The following is a 17,175-nucleotide window of genomic DNA, read 5'->3' as shown; positions in this document are numbered from 1 at the left end:
GCTCCCAGACTACTGCATTGGGCAGCACAGCATGGGGAGGAGGTGACCAGTCCTCTGTGGAGAAAAAAGTGGTTTGGGACTATTTAGAAAAGCTGGATGAGCACAAATCCATGGGGCTGGATGCACTGCATCTGAGAGTGCTAAAGGAGTCGGCGAATGTGATTGCAGAGCCATTGGCCATTATCTTTGAAAACTCATGGCGATCGGGGGAAGTCCCGGACGACTGGAAAAAATCTAATGTAGTGCCCATCTTTAAAAAAGGGAAGGAGGAGGATCCTGGGAACCACAGGGCCAGTCAGCCTGACCTCAGCCCCTGGAAAAATCATGGAGCAGGTCCTCAAGGAATCAATTCTGAAGCACTTAGAGGAGAGGAAAGTGATCAAGAACAGTCAGCATGGATTCACCAAGGGCAAGTCATGCCTGACTAATATAATTGCCTTCTATGACGAGATAACTGGCTCTGTGGATGAGGGGAAAGCGGTGGACGTGTTGTTCCTTGACTTTAGCAAAGCTTTTGACACAGTCTCTCACAGTATTCTTGCCAGCAAGTTAAAGACGTATGGGCTGGATGAATGGACTATAAGGTGGATAGAAAGTTGGCTAGATTGTCGGGCTCAACGGGTAGTGATCAATGGCTCCATGTCTAGTTGGCAGCCGGTATCAAGCAGAGTGCCCCAAGGGTCGGTCCTGGGGCCGGTTTTGTTCAATATCTTCATAAATGATCTGGAGGATGGTGTGGATTGCACCCTCAGCAAGTTTGCAGATGACACTAAATTGGGAGGAGAGGTAGATATGCTGGAGAGTAGGGATAGGATACAGAGGGCCCTAGACATATTAGAGGATTGGGCCAAAAGAAATCTGATGAGGTTCAACAAGGACAAGTGCAGAGTCCTGCACTTAGGACAGAAGAATCCCATGCATCGCTACAGACTAGGGACCGAATGGCTAGGCAGCAGTTCTGCAGAAAAGGACCAAGGGGTTACAGTGGACGAGTTGCTGGATATGAGTCAACAGTGTGCCCTTGTTGCCAAGAAGGCCAATGGCATTTTGGGATGTATAAGTAGGGGCATTGCCAGCAGATCGAGGGACGTGATCGTTCCCCTCTATTCGACACTGGTGAAGCCTCATCTGGAGTACTGTGTCCAGTTTTGAGCCCCACACTACAAGAAGGATGTGGAAAAATTGGAAAACGTCCAGCGGAGGGCAACAAAAATGATTAGGGGATTGGAACACATGACTTATGAGGAGAGGCTGAGGGAACTGGGATTGTTTAGTCTGCGGAAGAAAAAAATGAGGGGGGATTTGATAGCTGCTTTCAACTACCTGAAAGGGGGTTCCAAAGAGGATGGATCTAGACTGTTCTCAGTGGTAGCTGATGACGGAACGAGGAGTAATGGTCTCAAGTTGCAGTGGGGGAGGTTTAGGTTGGATATTAGGAAAAACTTTTTCACTAGGAGGGTGGTGAAACACTGGAATGCGTTACCTAGGGAGGTGGTGGAATTTCCTTCCTTAGAAGTTTTTAAGGTCAGGCTTGACAAAGCCCTGGCTGGGATGATTTAGTTGGGGATTGGTCCTGCTTTGAGCATGGGGGTTGGATTAAATGACCTCCTGAGGTCCCTTCCAACCCTGGTAGTCTATGATTCTATGACAGCCGTGAAAGGAATTTTGGGACCTAAACTGAACACCCTGGAATTAAAACCAACAGTTCTAGTTGTAACCCACTATCTCGAAGAAGGACATCTGAAGTCCCCTCACCCTGGAGCTGTATTTCTGACATCAAACCATAGTCCAATTGTGGGTAAGTTCAATGTGATTACAACTGTATAAACATTTGTTGTATAGTAAAGTATTTAAATATTGTTCTGCAGTGCTTGAAGGAGACTCAATCTATGCCTTCTTCTTTTAATATTATTTTTTTCAAATGTCTCCCAAGAGATGTGAATACTATAAGCATTGTTCAGGCATAGAGAAGTCTGCTACTTCTGAGTTTTCTAAAAGCAAAGATAGTAGAAGGAGGGACTCATTAGTGTGTCTCTCCCTTCCCTAATCCCTATTAGTTGTAGTTCCTTACAGTGTAATTTGTTCAGTTCACTCCTTATTACTCTTCCTTGAAAAACATTTCAGATACCTCACTAACTTCCACACTTTCTGTGATTCATGTCCTCGAGTCAAAATGTGACTTATTTGAGGCTAGTGGTGATTTAGTGCGTTCTAAAATTGGGGTATTAGAAAAGAAGGTAGACAATGTAGAACAGTCTACAAAATAACTGGAGAATAAAATTAACATTTTGCAAGATCAGGGTGAAAGTATGAAGTCTCTTACTGGAGTTCCTTTCTATGCATAACAGTCTACTCAATCATAACCTGAAAACTACAGAGAATAATATGAAATCTGAATCATTTAATGAATTTGCTTTAGTCTTACACAAATATTTGAGTTAGACATTTGACTCACTTCTGTGTGTTTTGAAATGCTTTAGGATTCCCATTTAAATTGTTACCCTGTGTCCCTTATTCTGACTCTTCACAAATTTTGGGAAATCTTATTGTTACGATTCATAAAGAGTCATAAAAATAATCTGAAGTTATAAAAGAGATCTTAAAGATTGTTTTAAAGATACATATCTTCTCTGAACTTGTAAAATCTACTTATACACAGATAAGAAACTTTTGACTTTGCAATCAGAATTTTTTCTTTTGAGTTAAAGGTGTCACGATCTTTATCAACTAAAACTTTCTATGGTTGTAAATAAGGAAGTATAATCAAACTCAAGATACAATACATTTTCTAAGTCCTCGGACCAAGGCCTTAATCACTATATGCCATTCATCCTGTTCCTTGAGGGCCAAAATTTGTTCTCAATTACAGCAATGTAAATTTAGAGTAGGTCCATGAGCCTTAATGATTCACTCTGAATTTTCACTGTGGTAACTGAAAAAAGAATTTATCCTAAAAGGAGAGATGGAATCACATGATGACCCATTGATTCACTCTGTAACCCTGCCTCATTCAATACACAAAATACATGTTTGCATAACTAGAGCATATAATAAAGCACTAGCACAAGAAGCAGATTTTTGAGGGCTTCACTTTGCAACCTTAATTTTCTTTCTAAAAACTACAAATATTCCACACGGAAACTACGCTAAGAGAAAAATGATAAAACACAGACATTCAATAACATGAAACTATTTTCTAGACAGTTGTAAGACCCTCTGTCTTGCACAAGATGTGTACTCAGGAGGCTGGTTTATTTGCCCCCTTGCCTCATTCAATACGAGCATTAGTAGATCATATAGATCAGGCAAAGCTCCAAATTCCACATGAACATCAAACTTTTTATGGAATGAGACAAGGCTAAGATTCCATACACACCCACCCAGACAGAATATTCTATTCAACTAATTCACTTATGCTTGCATGATATGAACAGACTATAGTAAGGCTGTTATTCAAATAATGTGCAAGACGTATTTTTAAACCCCTATACATTCTGCCAAATCTGCCCAAGGACCTCTAAAAGGCACATGTCTCACCTAGTGACTATCAGTGCTAAATTTCAAGTTTCTGTCCCACACTAGAGGCACTAGAGCCACAAAATATCCTCTGCCATCCAGCTTCCCCAAAATTGTATTGATTCATTGAGAGTGTTAAAAAAATCTTCCTGTATTAAGATGAGAATTCTTCATATATTAAAATACCTTTCACCCCAGTTTTCATTCCACTTAACCCTTGTTGTGTCACTGGACGGTCTGCAACTTTAATTTGAGATGACAACACCCCTCCAGTACCTAGGAGACCACCACGAGTACCAGGCCGTGATGTACCAGGGGGCATCTAGACAAAGACAATAGAATAATAAACCAGTTGTTATATTTATGCAGTTGTTAAGAGGAACACTTAAAAGCTTGTCTGGATTGTTCTAACAATTAGAAACTAACATATGTATTTTACTTAGTACACTAGATCTTTAGCGGTATTTTTCTTGCAGGTGATAATTTATACCAAATATTTTAGAAGTAAATCTAAATAGTATAGTATCAAATCAAAACCTCGAGCACATACATCTCTCTATATTTGTTTTTGAGACTCAAGGCTATTTTTTTTGCATTCTTGATGTTCTTTTTCTTCCTCAGGTTTGACCTCTGCCCAAATGATAGTGTAAACTGAATTCCTACTGTTTTGTTTATCATGCTATGTGGTTATCTTTTAGCAGTTAGTTCCAATAACACTCTCCCTCCCCCACCCCCCCCATTAGATTTAAAAAATCTGTTCAGTGAGACTATTATTTTAATTGTCAGGAAAAGCAAGATTTTCCTGTCCAAAACTTCCATAAAGCTCAGGTTTCTACTTATGTGTGGAGAAAAACATACAAGTCTCATGCTCAGGCCTCACATATAATGCTTCTCTTTATTGAAATCACCTACTTTTTATTAAAATCTCCTACTTCAACAGAGGTGTAGGCTAAAAGCAACCTACTGGCTACCAAAAAGTGCATAAATTAAGGAAGAACAATTTGTTGCTCTTGTCTCTAGTTTGGCTGGAGAGGAGAGACTGTTAGGGAATTGGATTGTACTGTGAAACTGGATTGTACTGTGAAAGCAAAAGTCCAGCCCTGTTTATTCTAGTCCCAAAGTGCATCAGCAGATGCCTTAGGACTTATGCAAAATGCATTTTGCTCCTTTGCGGATACCAGATGTGGGAGGCACTAAGCTTGTAGATCCAGTAATCTTTAAGTACTATGGGTTTGACCTTTACTTGGCCTTTGCATGCCATACCAGAATAAAAGGACCAGAGGCAATCTGAAGACCCAGTGTAAATTACTCCCATGACATGAACAAAATCATAGGGGAAGGCAACCGACGAAGGGTGACAGGACACATCTCTAACAAACCAGATCTTTTTGCTTTTTCTACTAGTAACTCTAAAACATATATTTCATCCAATATATGGCAATAACAGTTTCCAACCCACCTCCTTTTAACATACAATAGACAAATCTTCTTGGAATGAAGAAAGAAATATGAAGTACCAAAAAAGAATTCAAACGGCTACCTTCAATTACAGTTACTACTGGCACCCAATTCTTCATGACAGAAACATCAGGATAAAATCTAAACATTCAAAACAAACATATTAAATCACTTTAACACACCCCTGTTCCCACTCTGGCTGCTGCTGGAGTCCGTAACAAGGATGAAGAAGGCCTGGTTGTCAGCCCAATTCCTCCTCTTGAAGCAGGACGAGCTGTGGGTGGCTTGTGATTGCTTGCCATTTTCTATTTATTTTAAACTTCTCTCTGGAAAGAAACATATGATGCTCATGTCCTTTAATTAGAACTGATCCTTTATTAGTGACGCTCTCCACTACATTTCTAATCCTTTACATTACTAAGGGCGCTTGTTGTATGCTGGGGAAGGAATGGAGGGTGTTGGACAGCTGAGGGTATGAGGAACATGTAGCAGATATAAGGTGGTACTAGCGTATATAGGAAGTATAAATAATGTGTGATGCTGCGGGGAGTACTGGGTATCTAGGGAGCACCGTGGGAATACTAGAAATACTCAAGTGGGTGGGGAGTTTAAGGTGCAGCACAAGGAATGTGGGGGGAATACAGGGAGCAGCAGGAAGTATAAGGGGTGGCTCTGTAGGTTGTGCGGATTACATTGGGGCTACTAGGAGGATGGGTGGGTAGCCAGGGTGGCACAGGGAGGATGGGGGTATTGGGTGCTAGTGTTGTGGGGGGGGGTTACAGGTGGCACTGTGATATGTGGGGGAATACAGGATGGCACTGGGGGACTGTGGGGGATATAAGTGTGGATAGGCTATGGGAACTGTTAGGGGATACTGGGGTAGCACTGGGGAAGATGGGGTACTAGGGATCTGGGGGCATATGGGGTGGCACTGGAGGTGTGAGAGGAATATAAGGTGGCACTGGGGATACTGAGGTGGTATGGGGGGCATTAGGGTGGCATTAGGGGCTGTTAAGAAGTCCTAGGAGTGACACAGGGGCTGTAGGGAGGTACTAGGGGTGGCACTGGGGAAGATGGGATACTTGGGCTGTGGGGGGGGGAATATGGGCTGGTACTGGGAGTGTGGGGAGAATTCAAGGGGGTACTGGGGTAGTGCTGGGAGCTTTGGGGGTACTGGGGTGGCACTAGGGGCAGTGGGGATTGTTAAAGAGTACAAGGAGTGACACAGGGGCTGGGGGCAGGGTTGCCAACCCCCCAGGATTGGCCTGGAGTCTCCAAGAATTGAAGATTCATCTTTAATTAAAGATTATGTCATGTGATGAAATCTCCAGGAATATTTCAAACCAAAATTGGCAACCCTAGTTGTGAGGAGTACTAGGGGTGGGCACTGGAGGAGTACGAGGGGTGGTTGGGCTATGGAGACTGTTAGGGAGCACCAGGGGTGTCACTGAGAGGTACCAGAGAGGGGCAAGGGACAGGGGCTTCTACAGGTAGTGCTGGGGGCTCTAGGGATGGAGCTGGTGGGTGCGGGCACTAGGGGTGGCACTGGAGGACACTAGGGATGGAGCTAGTGGAGGTCGTCACTCGGCAGTGCTGGGGGACATTAGGAGGTGGCGCTGGGGGGCACCAGGGATGGAGCTGATGGATGCAGGACACTAGGAGGCAGTGCTGGGGGCACCAGGGATGGAGCAGGTGGATGGGGGGCACCAGGACAGCGCGGGGGGCACTAGAGGCGGCGCTGTCGGGGGGGGGCACTCGGGGCGGCGCTCTTGGGGGGGCGCAGTAGGAGATGGCACTAGGAGCAGTAAGAGGCGGCGCTGGGGGGGCACTAGGGATAGAGGAGGTGGGGGGAACGACACTAGGGCAGCGCTGGGGGGGGCACTAGAGGCGGCCGCTGCGGGGCGGCTCCCTCCCGGGAGGGTCACGGGAAGAGTCGGCTCCGGTCCCCGATTCTCCCCATGGCGGCTGAGCGCCAGACAGGAGCGCGGGGTTCCGCCCTACCGGGAGACGGGCCCCCAACGCGGGCAGCGGCTGGAGACCCGGCCCCGCGGTCTCACCCGAAGCGGCCGCTCCCCAGGGCCAGTTGGAGCCGATTTACCTCCTTCGCGACCCGTCCCCGAGCGACGGCAGTATCACAGCAACCGAGCAACCCCGCCCCATTGCCCCAGCAGCCAATCGTCGGCCGCGCTCCTTCCACTCTCGCGAGAATCTGAAATCCCGCCGCCTCCCACAGCCAGGAGCGAGATCTCGAGTCCCGCCCCCCGCTAAGAATACACAGTTTACCTCCCAATACAGGGAGAGGCGGAAGGGCCTAGGGGAACCTCCGCACAGAGGGGCGCTGGGAAAGGACATTCGGACATTGCAATTTGCGAGTCCCAACTTACAAAGCTCCCCGCTGTAGTAAGGGCCTACCAATCCCAGCATGCAATGCGCCATCTTTTAATGAAGTGAGCTGTAGCTCACGAAAGCTCATGCTCAAATAAACTGGTTAGTCTCTAAGGTGCCACAAGTACTCCTTTTCTTTTTGCGAATACAGACTAACACGGCTGTTACTCTGAAACTTTTAACTGTTGTGCGCTACAGAGACTACAACTCCCAGCATACATTGCGCCATCTCCGACCTGGTCTTTCCTCTCCACCTGGCGCTTCGCATGCTGGGATATGCAGTCTCCCCGCCTTCTGGGGGACGGAGGCCCGGCACTGGTTGATGACGGTTTCCGGCGCAGGGAAGGGCAGTGGTTGCTGTGTCAGGGTCTCTCTGTCCCGTACCTCCGCTGCCCGCCGGCTTTCCCGGGCTGAGGCGAGATTTCCAGCTGCAGGGAGAGCCGCGGCCATGGCGAGCGCGGGCGGCACTTACCGGCTCCGCTGCTCCGTGGCGGGACACGAGCTGGACGTGCGGGGTCTGAGTCACGGCCTGTTCCCGCCGGGAGGCTTCGTGTCGGTGTCCCGGGACCGAACCGCCCGGCTATGGGCCCCTGACTGGTGAGTGCTGAAGAGACCGGGCCGGGACCGGGCTCTTCGGGGGCATGTGGCGCGACCGTCCCCCCCCGTTGCGCTCCGCTTTCCCTTATCAGCCGAAGAGGCAGCCGCTTGGGCTCCCCGTGTCTCGGGCTCCCCGTGTCTCGCGCCCCCCAGTCCTGTGCTGCGCCGGTAGCAGGCCCGCGGGAGAAAGGAGATGAGGGTCCGCTTTAACCCAGTCTTCCCCTGTGTTAGGGGCATCTTGTGTCCCCGCGAACGCCAGGGCTAGCTCTGATCTTTCCTTCTGGGCTCTAGGCGCTAAACTCTTCCCTGGCTCCTTGCTGTGGGTACGTGTCTCACAGGTGAAATTGGCCTTCAGCGTTCAGAATCTTAGTGCAAAGGAGTATAATCTCCCTGCTCTTGCTGTGGCTGGCCTTAGCTGCTAAATATATGTGTGTGTCTGTTTAAAAGTGGATTACAGCCTTATTGGCTTGCGCTCATTGGCTTTCTCTAAACACCTTGAGAATCTCTCAGTTTAATAACGACACCGAGCTCTGTGGAGTGAGCAGACTTGTGGTGGCTCTTTATTAGGGCTTTTTGTGCAGTCTGTTCTAACTTGATAGCTGGCTGCTCTGTGAGTGATCATAAAGTGTAGTCCTTGTGTCTACGTTTTGGGGAATTCAGGGAAGAATGCTCTTTGAGCTCATTTTATCTCACTAGCTCAGTGCTTTACGGATGCTACATTTTTCTCATCCCTTCTATAAATGTGTGAATCCTGTTTATAGATGGGATGACTGAAGCAATAAGAGATTAAAGTGCTACTGTAAACTTAGTTTTTAAAAATAAAGTCATTCAAGTTTTTGACAGATCAGAATGTTCTACATTTTAAAAATTCTTTTTACAGGTCTTTTAAACGGGTATTTGTGCTTCGTTTAATGTTCACAATGGTCTCTTCAGCAAGGTAGAAACTGAATACACAGATATGGTATGCGCTGACACTATTTATACACAAAGTACAGTCCAATGCACAAAACAAACTGAAAAAGAGAGAAACTTTTTTGTTGATGGCTTTCAGTTATAAAAATCTTAGGTGTTACAAACAACTGTACAATTTTGTTTCTAAATAGACTTGCCAGGGTCACACTGTGAGTCATTTAATTGAAACTGAGAGCGAGTCAGGAATTGAAACTGAGAGCTGATTCACAATCCTTTGTTATAATCAGTAGATGTATACGCTGCTATGTAGTGTATACTTGGGGCATCAGCAAAACCTATTTCCTACTATGTGCACAGCTTAAAATTGTGACCCATATCATTGATTTAGTGGGTATGCACTTTCTTTTCTAACAGAGTGGAAAAAGAAGCAATTGACAAGTTTGTCTGAATATTTTGCCAGGAGGCTGTCATATAAAACTGTGAGTTGGGTGAGGGAAAGTGTAGAGGAATAGACTCTTAACATTTCCTAACAACTTTATCACAAAGGAGGGATTTGTCCTCTCTTCCAAATTAATGAGACCGCTCTTTCTATAAAATTTTTTAGAACAAAATCTTTTGTAGTTACTAAATTTGTTTAAGTGATTATAAATCAAAGCACAAGTCCGATTTGGTCAAATGAGATAAAAGCAAAACTAGGGTGGATTTGATTTAATCATGATTTAAATCACTAGTCAAGAAGACTCGATTTAATCATGGTTTTCTACATAAAAGGGCATTCTTGTTGGTTGTTACAACCTTAATACGTATTCTTCACAACTCAGAGATAGATGTAGGTTTCATTTTTAGAAGGTACACACTATACATTTTTAAACAGTGATTTATTTTGAAAACTTTTCAGATTAGTTTTACAGCTATATCAGAAAACGAATGAGTGTTTGGTTATTTCATTTACCAAAGATAATTGAAGCAGATATTTATGAAGTTATTGGGAGGTGAACTATCTCCAATTCAACAGGTTAATCATTAATATTTGGAGGATTTTCTTTCCAGGCTGTATTAGGAGGAGAACATCACCAGACAAACATTTAAGTTGTTTTTTTTTAACTAAAACAACAACATTAAGTATTCTGGATTTTTTTCTTCAACAGCAAACATACAATATTTTAACAAAACAGGCATATGTCCCTCGCTTCTCACATTTATCTCCAGACTTCTTCTCCTTGTCCAGATCTATTCCACCCCCGACAATCTTTTATTCATTGAACTTTTTGAAACTTTGCACTCTTAAAGAGAGGTAAGAGATTGACTCTGTGTGCACAAAATTGCAGAGGGACAATAGAGTTGAGGTCTGTTATTTCTCATTTCTATATATTTATTTAAAAACACTTTTGCTGTTAACAAGCATGTTACCTCGAGAGACAAAAATCCAGTTTGAGAACTGCAAAACTAAGCATCCCTGATGATATCTTCTAGACTGAGCACTAAGTCCCGTTGGGTAGATAGAAAGATTAACCTAAATAATCTATACAGAAGCCTGTGGAACCCCATAAAATTGGGACCCTAATTCATGAACTATTGGAACTCTTTTACAAAACTTTTTTTAAACAGTACATGACACTATTGTCTCATACTGTAGAATTAGAATTTATAATCCCTATTCCATGATGAGAGCTCTTTGAGCTCTAATGTATCTTAATTAAAACTATCTTTAGATAGGTATTTTTTCCTCAAAAGGCATTTTATCAAAAAAATTCTATTTAAATAAAAACAATCCAATTTTTTTTTTAAATCATTGATTTTTATTCATCCTGAGCAAAAAGCATTCTAAGCTGATCTTAACACTTTCAGTGCCCTTACAAACTTAGATGCTTCTCACAACAGGCTGGCTGGTTGCCCTTCAGCCAGGCTCTCCCCTTTGATCAGCTCTTCAGTTGCTTGGTGGTGGTGTCTGTAGATGGAGGTGGAAGAGAGAGAGCATGGCGAACATCTCTCCCTTTTACCATGTTTGTTCTTCTTTCTAGTTCTCCACCACTATGTTAGTGATCACAATGTGGGTAATAGCAATATGTCCACTTTAGGAAATTATAGGGATACAGCAGAAAGGGATCAATGAGTAAGCTATCATATACAAAATTTTGGATGTAGCCCTTGTTCTTCTACTTTTTGGTGGAGGAGAGGTTTTAGCTGACTATTGTGACTTCCACTATTGTTTGTATTGTGACTTCAACCTACATGCAGCACTTGAGAAGCTGAAGGAAGGGGTGGGGGGAAGATCATGATTTTTACAAGAAAACCTTTGGAGTGTGGGGTTAAATAACATTTTCACTGACTCCTGTGCATCTGAGACATTCAAGGAGGTAGACACACAGCTGCATACAATACCTGGAAAGCTAATTTAAAATTGTTTCAGGTTCAGTACCTGCCAACTTCTGTAGGTTGCCAGATTTTTATATTTTTAATGGCTTTTTCTCTCAACTAGACTGACTGTTCGGAGGAATCCTTGAAACTGTGTACAGAGAGCCATCAAGTATTATGTAAACAAACCAAAAAATAGAAATATTCTCGAATCTCTAATTTATTTTAATATGAGGTGTGTCTTATAAGTTTTAAAAAAGAAACAAAAAACCTTTAGATAGAAGTGTGATTTTTAGTTGACATTCTCTTTAAAATATGAGTATTTCAAAGTAAATGATTTTTGTCCATTTATGGTGTAGCTGTGAAAAATCCAAAATCAGAATGTGAAAAAAAAACAGTATTACAACAGGCACTTTGTAAGTTGAGATGCTTACAATTGCAACCCTGTAAATGTTCAAAACTTCAAAAATCTGTTCATCGGCTCTTCAGGTTATGAAAATTGTACGGTCCTCACACCCTCACCTTTGCTCAGACATGCTTATAAAGGTATATACCTGATCATGCTTGAGCATGAGTATAGAAGTGCATACTTAGGCCTTGATTCAGCAAAAGAATTTTTGCAGGCAGTCCCCCATTGAAGCCACTTGTACTTCACATTGGGGAGGGAGGAAGGAACAAAAGAGAGGAGGGTTGTTGCCCATGCACAGTCAATTACAGGATTGGGGCCTTAGTTTATAATGGTAACACAGCCTTTCGCCAGTGGCGCATGTCTTCTAATGACATTAGCATAAATAATTTGCCAATTGGTGTCGTCTTAGTTATTGAAGAATGATCTTTTCCTTAAAACAAAACAAAACAAAACAAAAAAACTTGAATTCAAACAGAACTATTAATGCAAAATCAAAGTTGTATGGTTCAGTACTGAAATTAAGGTCAGTTGCACGTTAACTTTACCCCTTTGCAGAAATCTTGACTTGTGATCACAAGGGGTGTTTTAGATACTAGATTAAAATATTATATTGTATTATTTGATAGCTATATTATTACATCAAAGATTTGCTGTTCTTAATCTTGTCTCAGGAAGCCTATATTATTATTAAACCTAACCAGATGGGTTATGAAAACGATTTCAACCCACTCTCTGACTGTAATAAAGGAAATTAATGTAAAATAAAATTAAGAGGCTATTACAAAATGCATATTAAAAAGCTAACTGCATGTGTAGGAAGGAAAACACAAATTATTGGAAAGTAGTAAAATGCCCATTTGCAGCATGAGCCTTAAGTATTAAATATTAGTAAGTGAAGCAAAGAAATAGAATGGAAGAAAAAATCTGTTGATTTTGGAGAGAACTTCTAAACATTTGTCAGTACAAAGTGGCAATCAGTAAGATTTTAAGAAATCTGATTATCAAGCTAACTTTATTTCTGAATTTATTATTATTATCAATTTCTGTAGCTATTTAAATAATTTAGTGTTTTTTATTCTACTTTTGCAAACGCTTGTCAGTACTCTTTAAAAATGGACATGGGATTCAGTAAAAGACCGGTACTTGACACTCAAAAATCTTTATCCAGAAAAATCCTCCTATCCTACATGTAAATATTATTATAAGTAGTAGCTTTACTTCTTGACTCCTTTAGGTTATTAGTACCTAAATGGCCAGGTTTAAATATTGCTTACCATACTGCAAAATTTGAAAACTGTATTTTTTTTTTCAAGGCTCTGTTTTTCTTTCTGTCTAAGACTCAGCCTATTGTTAATATATATCAGTCCAAGAGTTTTTGAATATAAAGTGCATTCTGTAGCTTAAATTGATGTGGGTATGTTTTCTTTTATGATTCTGTAAATGTAAATTTATTGATCTGTTTATCTGTTTAGTCCTAACAGGGGGTTTACTGAAATGCATACTATGAGTGGCCACTCCAATTTTGTATCTTGTGTATGCATCATACCTTCAAGTGACAACTATCCTCATGGGCTAATTGCAACAGGTGGCAATGACCATAATATTTGCATCTTCACACTGGACAACACAGCTCCGCTCTATGTCCTTAAGGGTCACAAAAATACAGGTAAGTATAGGTCTTGTTTTGTAATTCCCCTTGTGAAAGCTGGAACTAATGCAAATTGTCTTTAACTTGGTTAAAATAAAATGTGGCTTTTCTAAGACTTAGAATTCTTTAGTATTTTTCCATCGTGAATTACTTCCAAATACGGCTATCAGCAGGTTTTGTAAATTCAGATTCTCTGTAAACTAGTCACAGTAACTCATGTTTTCAGCAGAGCAAGGCACAGCTATCATAATGTATAATTACTTATGTGGATTAATAATATCTGTGTTGTGGTACCACGTAGGTGCCTCAGTACTGAATTAGGGCTCTACTTGGGACTTTACAAACTGTTCAAAAAACCATGAGATCTGCTCCAAACTTGACTGTCCAGGGGACAAATAAAGTTGGCCCTGGGATTGTGGAATACTTTTGACAGACTCCCAGAGCATGAGTCCAAATGGGGATGTGTCTACACTGCAAAGCAATAGGGCTTGATTCCTGAGTCCAAGCCCTGGCTTAGAGCGATTTTGTGTGTAGGTGGAAGGGGGATTGGGCTTGAGCCTGAGTTCAAACCCTGGACTTACGTTGCAGTGTAGACATACCCTCATACCCGTGGCTGACCTGTGTTAGCTGATTTGGGCTTGAAGGGTTCAGGCTGCAGGGCTATAAAATTTCAGACGCTTGGGGACCCACCCCCTCACAGTGCCAGCCAGGCATGTTTTGCTGCAGTGTAGATGTACACTGAGAGTCACCTTGTTATCCCCCCTATCCAGCGTGAGAGAGACTTATTTGTGCTTAATTGGGAGTCAGCTCCCAGACACCTCCAGTTTGTTACTTACTCAATCAATTTCTGGGCTATACCAACCCTTATGTTGCCTTGGAGGTTAACAGTAGGTATACTCAGACCCAAGACTCTCTGAAGCGTTCCCCTGTTGTGTTCAGCCCCTTATCCACTCATGGTAATACCAGGTATGCTGTCCCCAAGGGTACAGTAGACACATCAGCTTGAATGATTCAATTTGGGATCAGTTCCTTGTACAATACCATAGCACTAAGGTCTACTTATTGTGAAAACTATCATAAGTTTTATTATCAAAAATCAAGATTTAAGATGTACAGTAGAAACTCAGAGTTACGAATTGACCAGGTAATCACACACCTCATTTGGAACTGGAAGTACACAATCAGGCAGCAGCAGAGACCAAAAAAAAATACAGTACAGTAATGTGTTAAATGTAAACTACTTTAAAAAAAAGGGGGGGGAGGGGAGCAGCATTTTTCTTCTGCATAGTAAAGTTTCAAAGCTGTATTAAGTCAATGTTGAATTGTAAACTTTTGAAAAGAACAACCATAACGTTTTGTTCAGAGTTACGAACAACCTCCATTCTCGAGGTGTTCATAATGTTGAGGTTCTACTTTAGTGAGTAAGGATAATGAAACCAGAAGGGTTACATATAAAACCAAGTCAATACATGCTTTCTAGAGGCTAAACTTAACAGACTAATCTCCTGTCTAGAGCCAATTTATCTCTTCTCCTCCTCCCCCTCCCTCCCCAAAATAAATAAATGTCCTTTTTGCAGAGTCTCCAACCAAGTCTGGTTGGGATCCCGTTTTCATGAATGTAAATGCGTTGTTCGTTTACTTCCTAGGTGCAGGTTAAAGGGGTGTCTTTTTTTTGTTTTCTCCTTATGTTCCCCAAAGTTCATTGGCTGCCCTCAGAAACAGGACAACCTGCTGTGGTTCAGTCTCATTGCCTCCCAGTTGACTTCATATGTAAATTGGCTTACTTCATATGTAAATTGTATTGGCTTACTATGCTTAACTTATGTGTGAACCGAGACAGGTGAATATACATCCTTTGTCTGTCTGGCAGAAACCTGTTTTGTGAGCCCTGTCTAGATTCAGACTTTAGGAACATGTTTTCATTATACATATATTTCACAATGATGTTAATAATCAGCATGATGCTTTTCATTTAAGCTCTTACGTGACATCATTTATGGATAAATACCATGAAAGCTGTGTGCTAGGTGTAGTGAGTTAGTCCGGCCTGCTAGGAGTTGCTGTTACAGAACAGTGAACCATTTGCCAGCCGGCTCCAGTGGTCCTCTGTGTTACAGAGATGTCCTCTGAAGCATTAAGTTGTAGTTAGCACTGTGACTGCAAGTATGCTAAATTCCCTTTCCAGAGTAGAAGAGGAAAGGCCCAAGGGCTTGCCCTGGAAACAACTTTAAAAAAAAATTGCATTCCATGAATGTATGCTGCTAACATAAGAAAAATCTCCTTCCATATGTTACTGGAATAAGAAAGGGGCAGAGGATAGGAGTGTGTCAATGCTGATTTGACTGTTTGTTCCAGTTTGCAGCCTTTCATCTGGGAAATTCGGCACATTGCTTAGTGGCTCATGGGATACCACAGCTAAAGTCTGGTTGAATGACAAATGCATGATGACATTGCAGGTATAGTAGTTCTTCATGAGTATATCAAATGAATAATTGAACAGCTTTGTAAATTCAGTTGTTCTCTAGCTATTCTAACACTGTTCTTGTTCACAGGGTCACACAGCTGCAGTATGGGCAGTGAAGATATTGCCTGAACAGGGATTAATGTTGACTGGTTCAGCTGACAAAACTATTAAGCTATGGAAAGCAGGCAGATGCGAGAGAACATTCACTGGTAAGTATTTGGGTAAAATGGAGAGTATTTTCTAATTTGACATCTTTATGAATCAACTTCCTGTTTGTGAAAATTTCGTGGATTCAAGTAACTTAATATTTAGACCAAGAGTTTTGAAAAGTGGCTAGTGATTTTTGGGTACCCAACTTGAGACACGTTAAAGAGGCCTGATTTTCAGAAAGTGCTAAGCAAAGGAATTTTTTTTAAAGCTGGATCGTTATTAAACATCAGTTTCTAGGATAAAAAAATTGCAAAATAAGATATTGGTATGTTAAGCTGCTGCTGCTGAAAGCAATATTTGGTTGTTCATGAAACCTTTTTCTTTCCTTTATAAAGGACACGAAGATTGTGTGAGAGGTTTAGCAATTTTAAGTGACACAGAATTTCTTTCCTGTGCTAATGATGCCAGTATTCGAAGGTGGCAGATCTCGGGCGAGTGTCTTCAAATTTATTACGGACATACAAATTACATATACAGCATATCTGTCTTCCCTCGTTGTAAAGGTAAGACTTTACTTCCAAAGTAAAATAGCTTTTCAAAATGAATGGTAGTTCTGGTACCATTATAGAATGCTGATGAAAGAACTCTGATTATATTTTCTGTATTTTTCTGTTTGGACAATTAACATGTCACTGGAAGAGAAATGTTCTTGAACATCTGGGTTCAAAATTGCTCAGAAAATAGTTATGATCCGAAAGGTCCTGGGAATCGGGTGAAATCCTGGCCTACTGAAGTCAATGGCAGAACTCCCATTGACTTCAACAGGGCCAGGAATTCAGCCCAGGTTGCCATCTGCCTATCAGTACCCTAGCATAGTGCAAAAATGATACTTGTACATAGCAATAGTCTTAGAGACAATACTTAATATTCCTGTAGCAACTTCTGCAGAAGGATCTCAGAGCATGCTGCAAATGTTAATTATGTAATCTTAACTACATGTCAGAGAGTTAGATGTGAAAACAGAGGCTCAGGACTGTTACTTGCCCAAGGTCACAGAAGAAGTTGATTCTCAGGTTTGTATGTTAATCATAAGCTCTTTCTATGATGTATAGACTATGTTTGCACACTTGGTGAAAAGTAAAGCACCATAACAGAGCACAGGGCCTCGGGGGTGCATGCACATGTCTCAGTGCACTTGTTACAGTACTTGTACTCTTTAAAACTGGCAGTTGTAGTAGCAGGTCGCATGTTTCTCCTAGTTATGCTATTTTCTGTTGAGCA

The 17,175-nt window shown here is 42.0% G+C and overlaps 2 protein-coding genes across 8 annotated transcripts in view; one reads left to right on the top strand and one right to left on the bottom strand.

Moving 5' to 3' along the window:
- IFT74 (intraflagellar transport 74) overlaps nucleotides 1–7,126 on the bottom strand; it is a 63,636-nt gene extending 56,510 nt beyond the window's left edge. For 3 of the 6 annotated variants that reach the window (XM_077817735.1, XM_077817739.1, XM_077817738.1), the window contains exons 1-3: nucleotides 7,073–7,125; nucleotides 5,157–5,300; nucleotides 3,703–3,838 (exon numbers count right to left, since the gene is read on the bottom strand). In XM_077817735.1, the coding sequence (XP_077673861.1) occupies nucleotides 3,703–3,838; nucleotides 5,157–5,276 (256 nt within the window). In that variant the 5' untranslated portion in view covers nucleotides 5,277–5,300; nucleotides 7,073–7,125. Of the gene's footprint in view, nucleotides 1–3,702; nucleotides 3,840–5,156; nucleotides 5,301–6,975 lie in introns of those variants that run through there. The other 3 variants (XM_077817737.1, XM_077817736.1, XM_077817740.1) reach the window with 3 other exon arrangements.
- Nucleotides 7,127–7,685: 559 nt separating this feature from the next.
- The window catches only part of PLAA (phospholipase A2 activating protein), a 28,243-nt gene continuing 18,753 nt past the window's right edge, over nucleotides 7,686–17,175 (top strand). The window contains exons 1-5 of one of the 2 annotated variants that reach the window (XM_077817726.1): nucleotides 7,686–7,956; nucleotides 13,105–13,298; nucleotides 15,636–15,736; nucleotides 15,833–15,953; nucleotides 16,290–16,457. In XM_077817726.1, coding sequence (XP_077673852.1) covers nucleotides 7,808–7,956; nucleotides 13,105–13,298; nucleotides 15,636–15,736; nucleotides 15,833–15,953; nucleotides 16,290–16,457 — 733 coding nt within the window. In that variant the 5' untranslated portion in view covers nucleotides 7,686–7,807. The remainder of the gene's footprint in view (nucleotides 7,957–13,104; nucleotides 13,299–15,635; nucleotides 15,737–15,832; nucleotides 15,954–16,289; nucleotides 16,458–17,175) is intronic. The other variant, XR_013346233.1, reaches the window with a different exon arrangement.

Source organism: Eretmochelys imbricata, chromosome 5, assembly GCF_965152235.1.
Source record: "Eretmochelys imbricata isolate rEreImb1 chromosome 5, rEreImb1.hap1, whole genome shotgun sequence".
In the NCBI taxonomy this organism is placed as follows: domain Eukaryota; kingdom Metazoa; phylum Chordata; order Testudines; family Cheloniidae; genus Eretmochelys; species Eretmochelys imbricata.
This window is presented reverse-complemented; position numbering and strand designations above follow the sequence as displayed.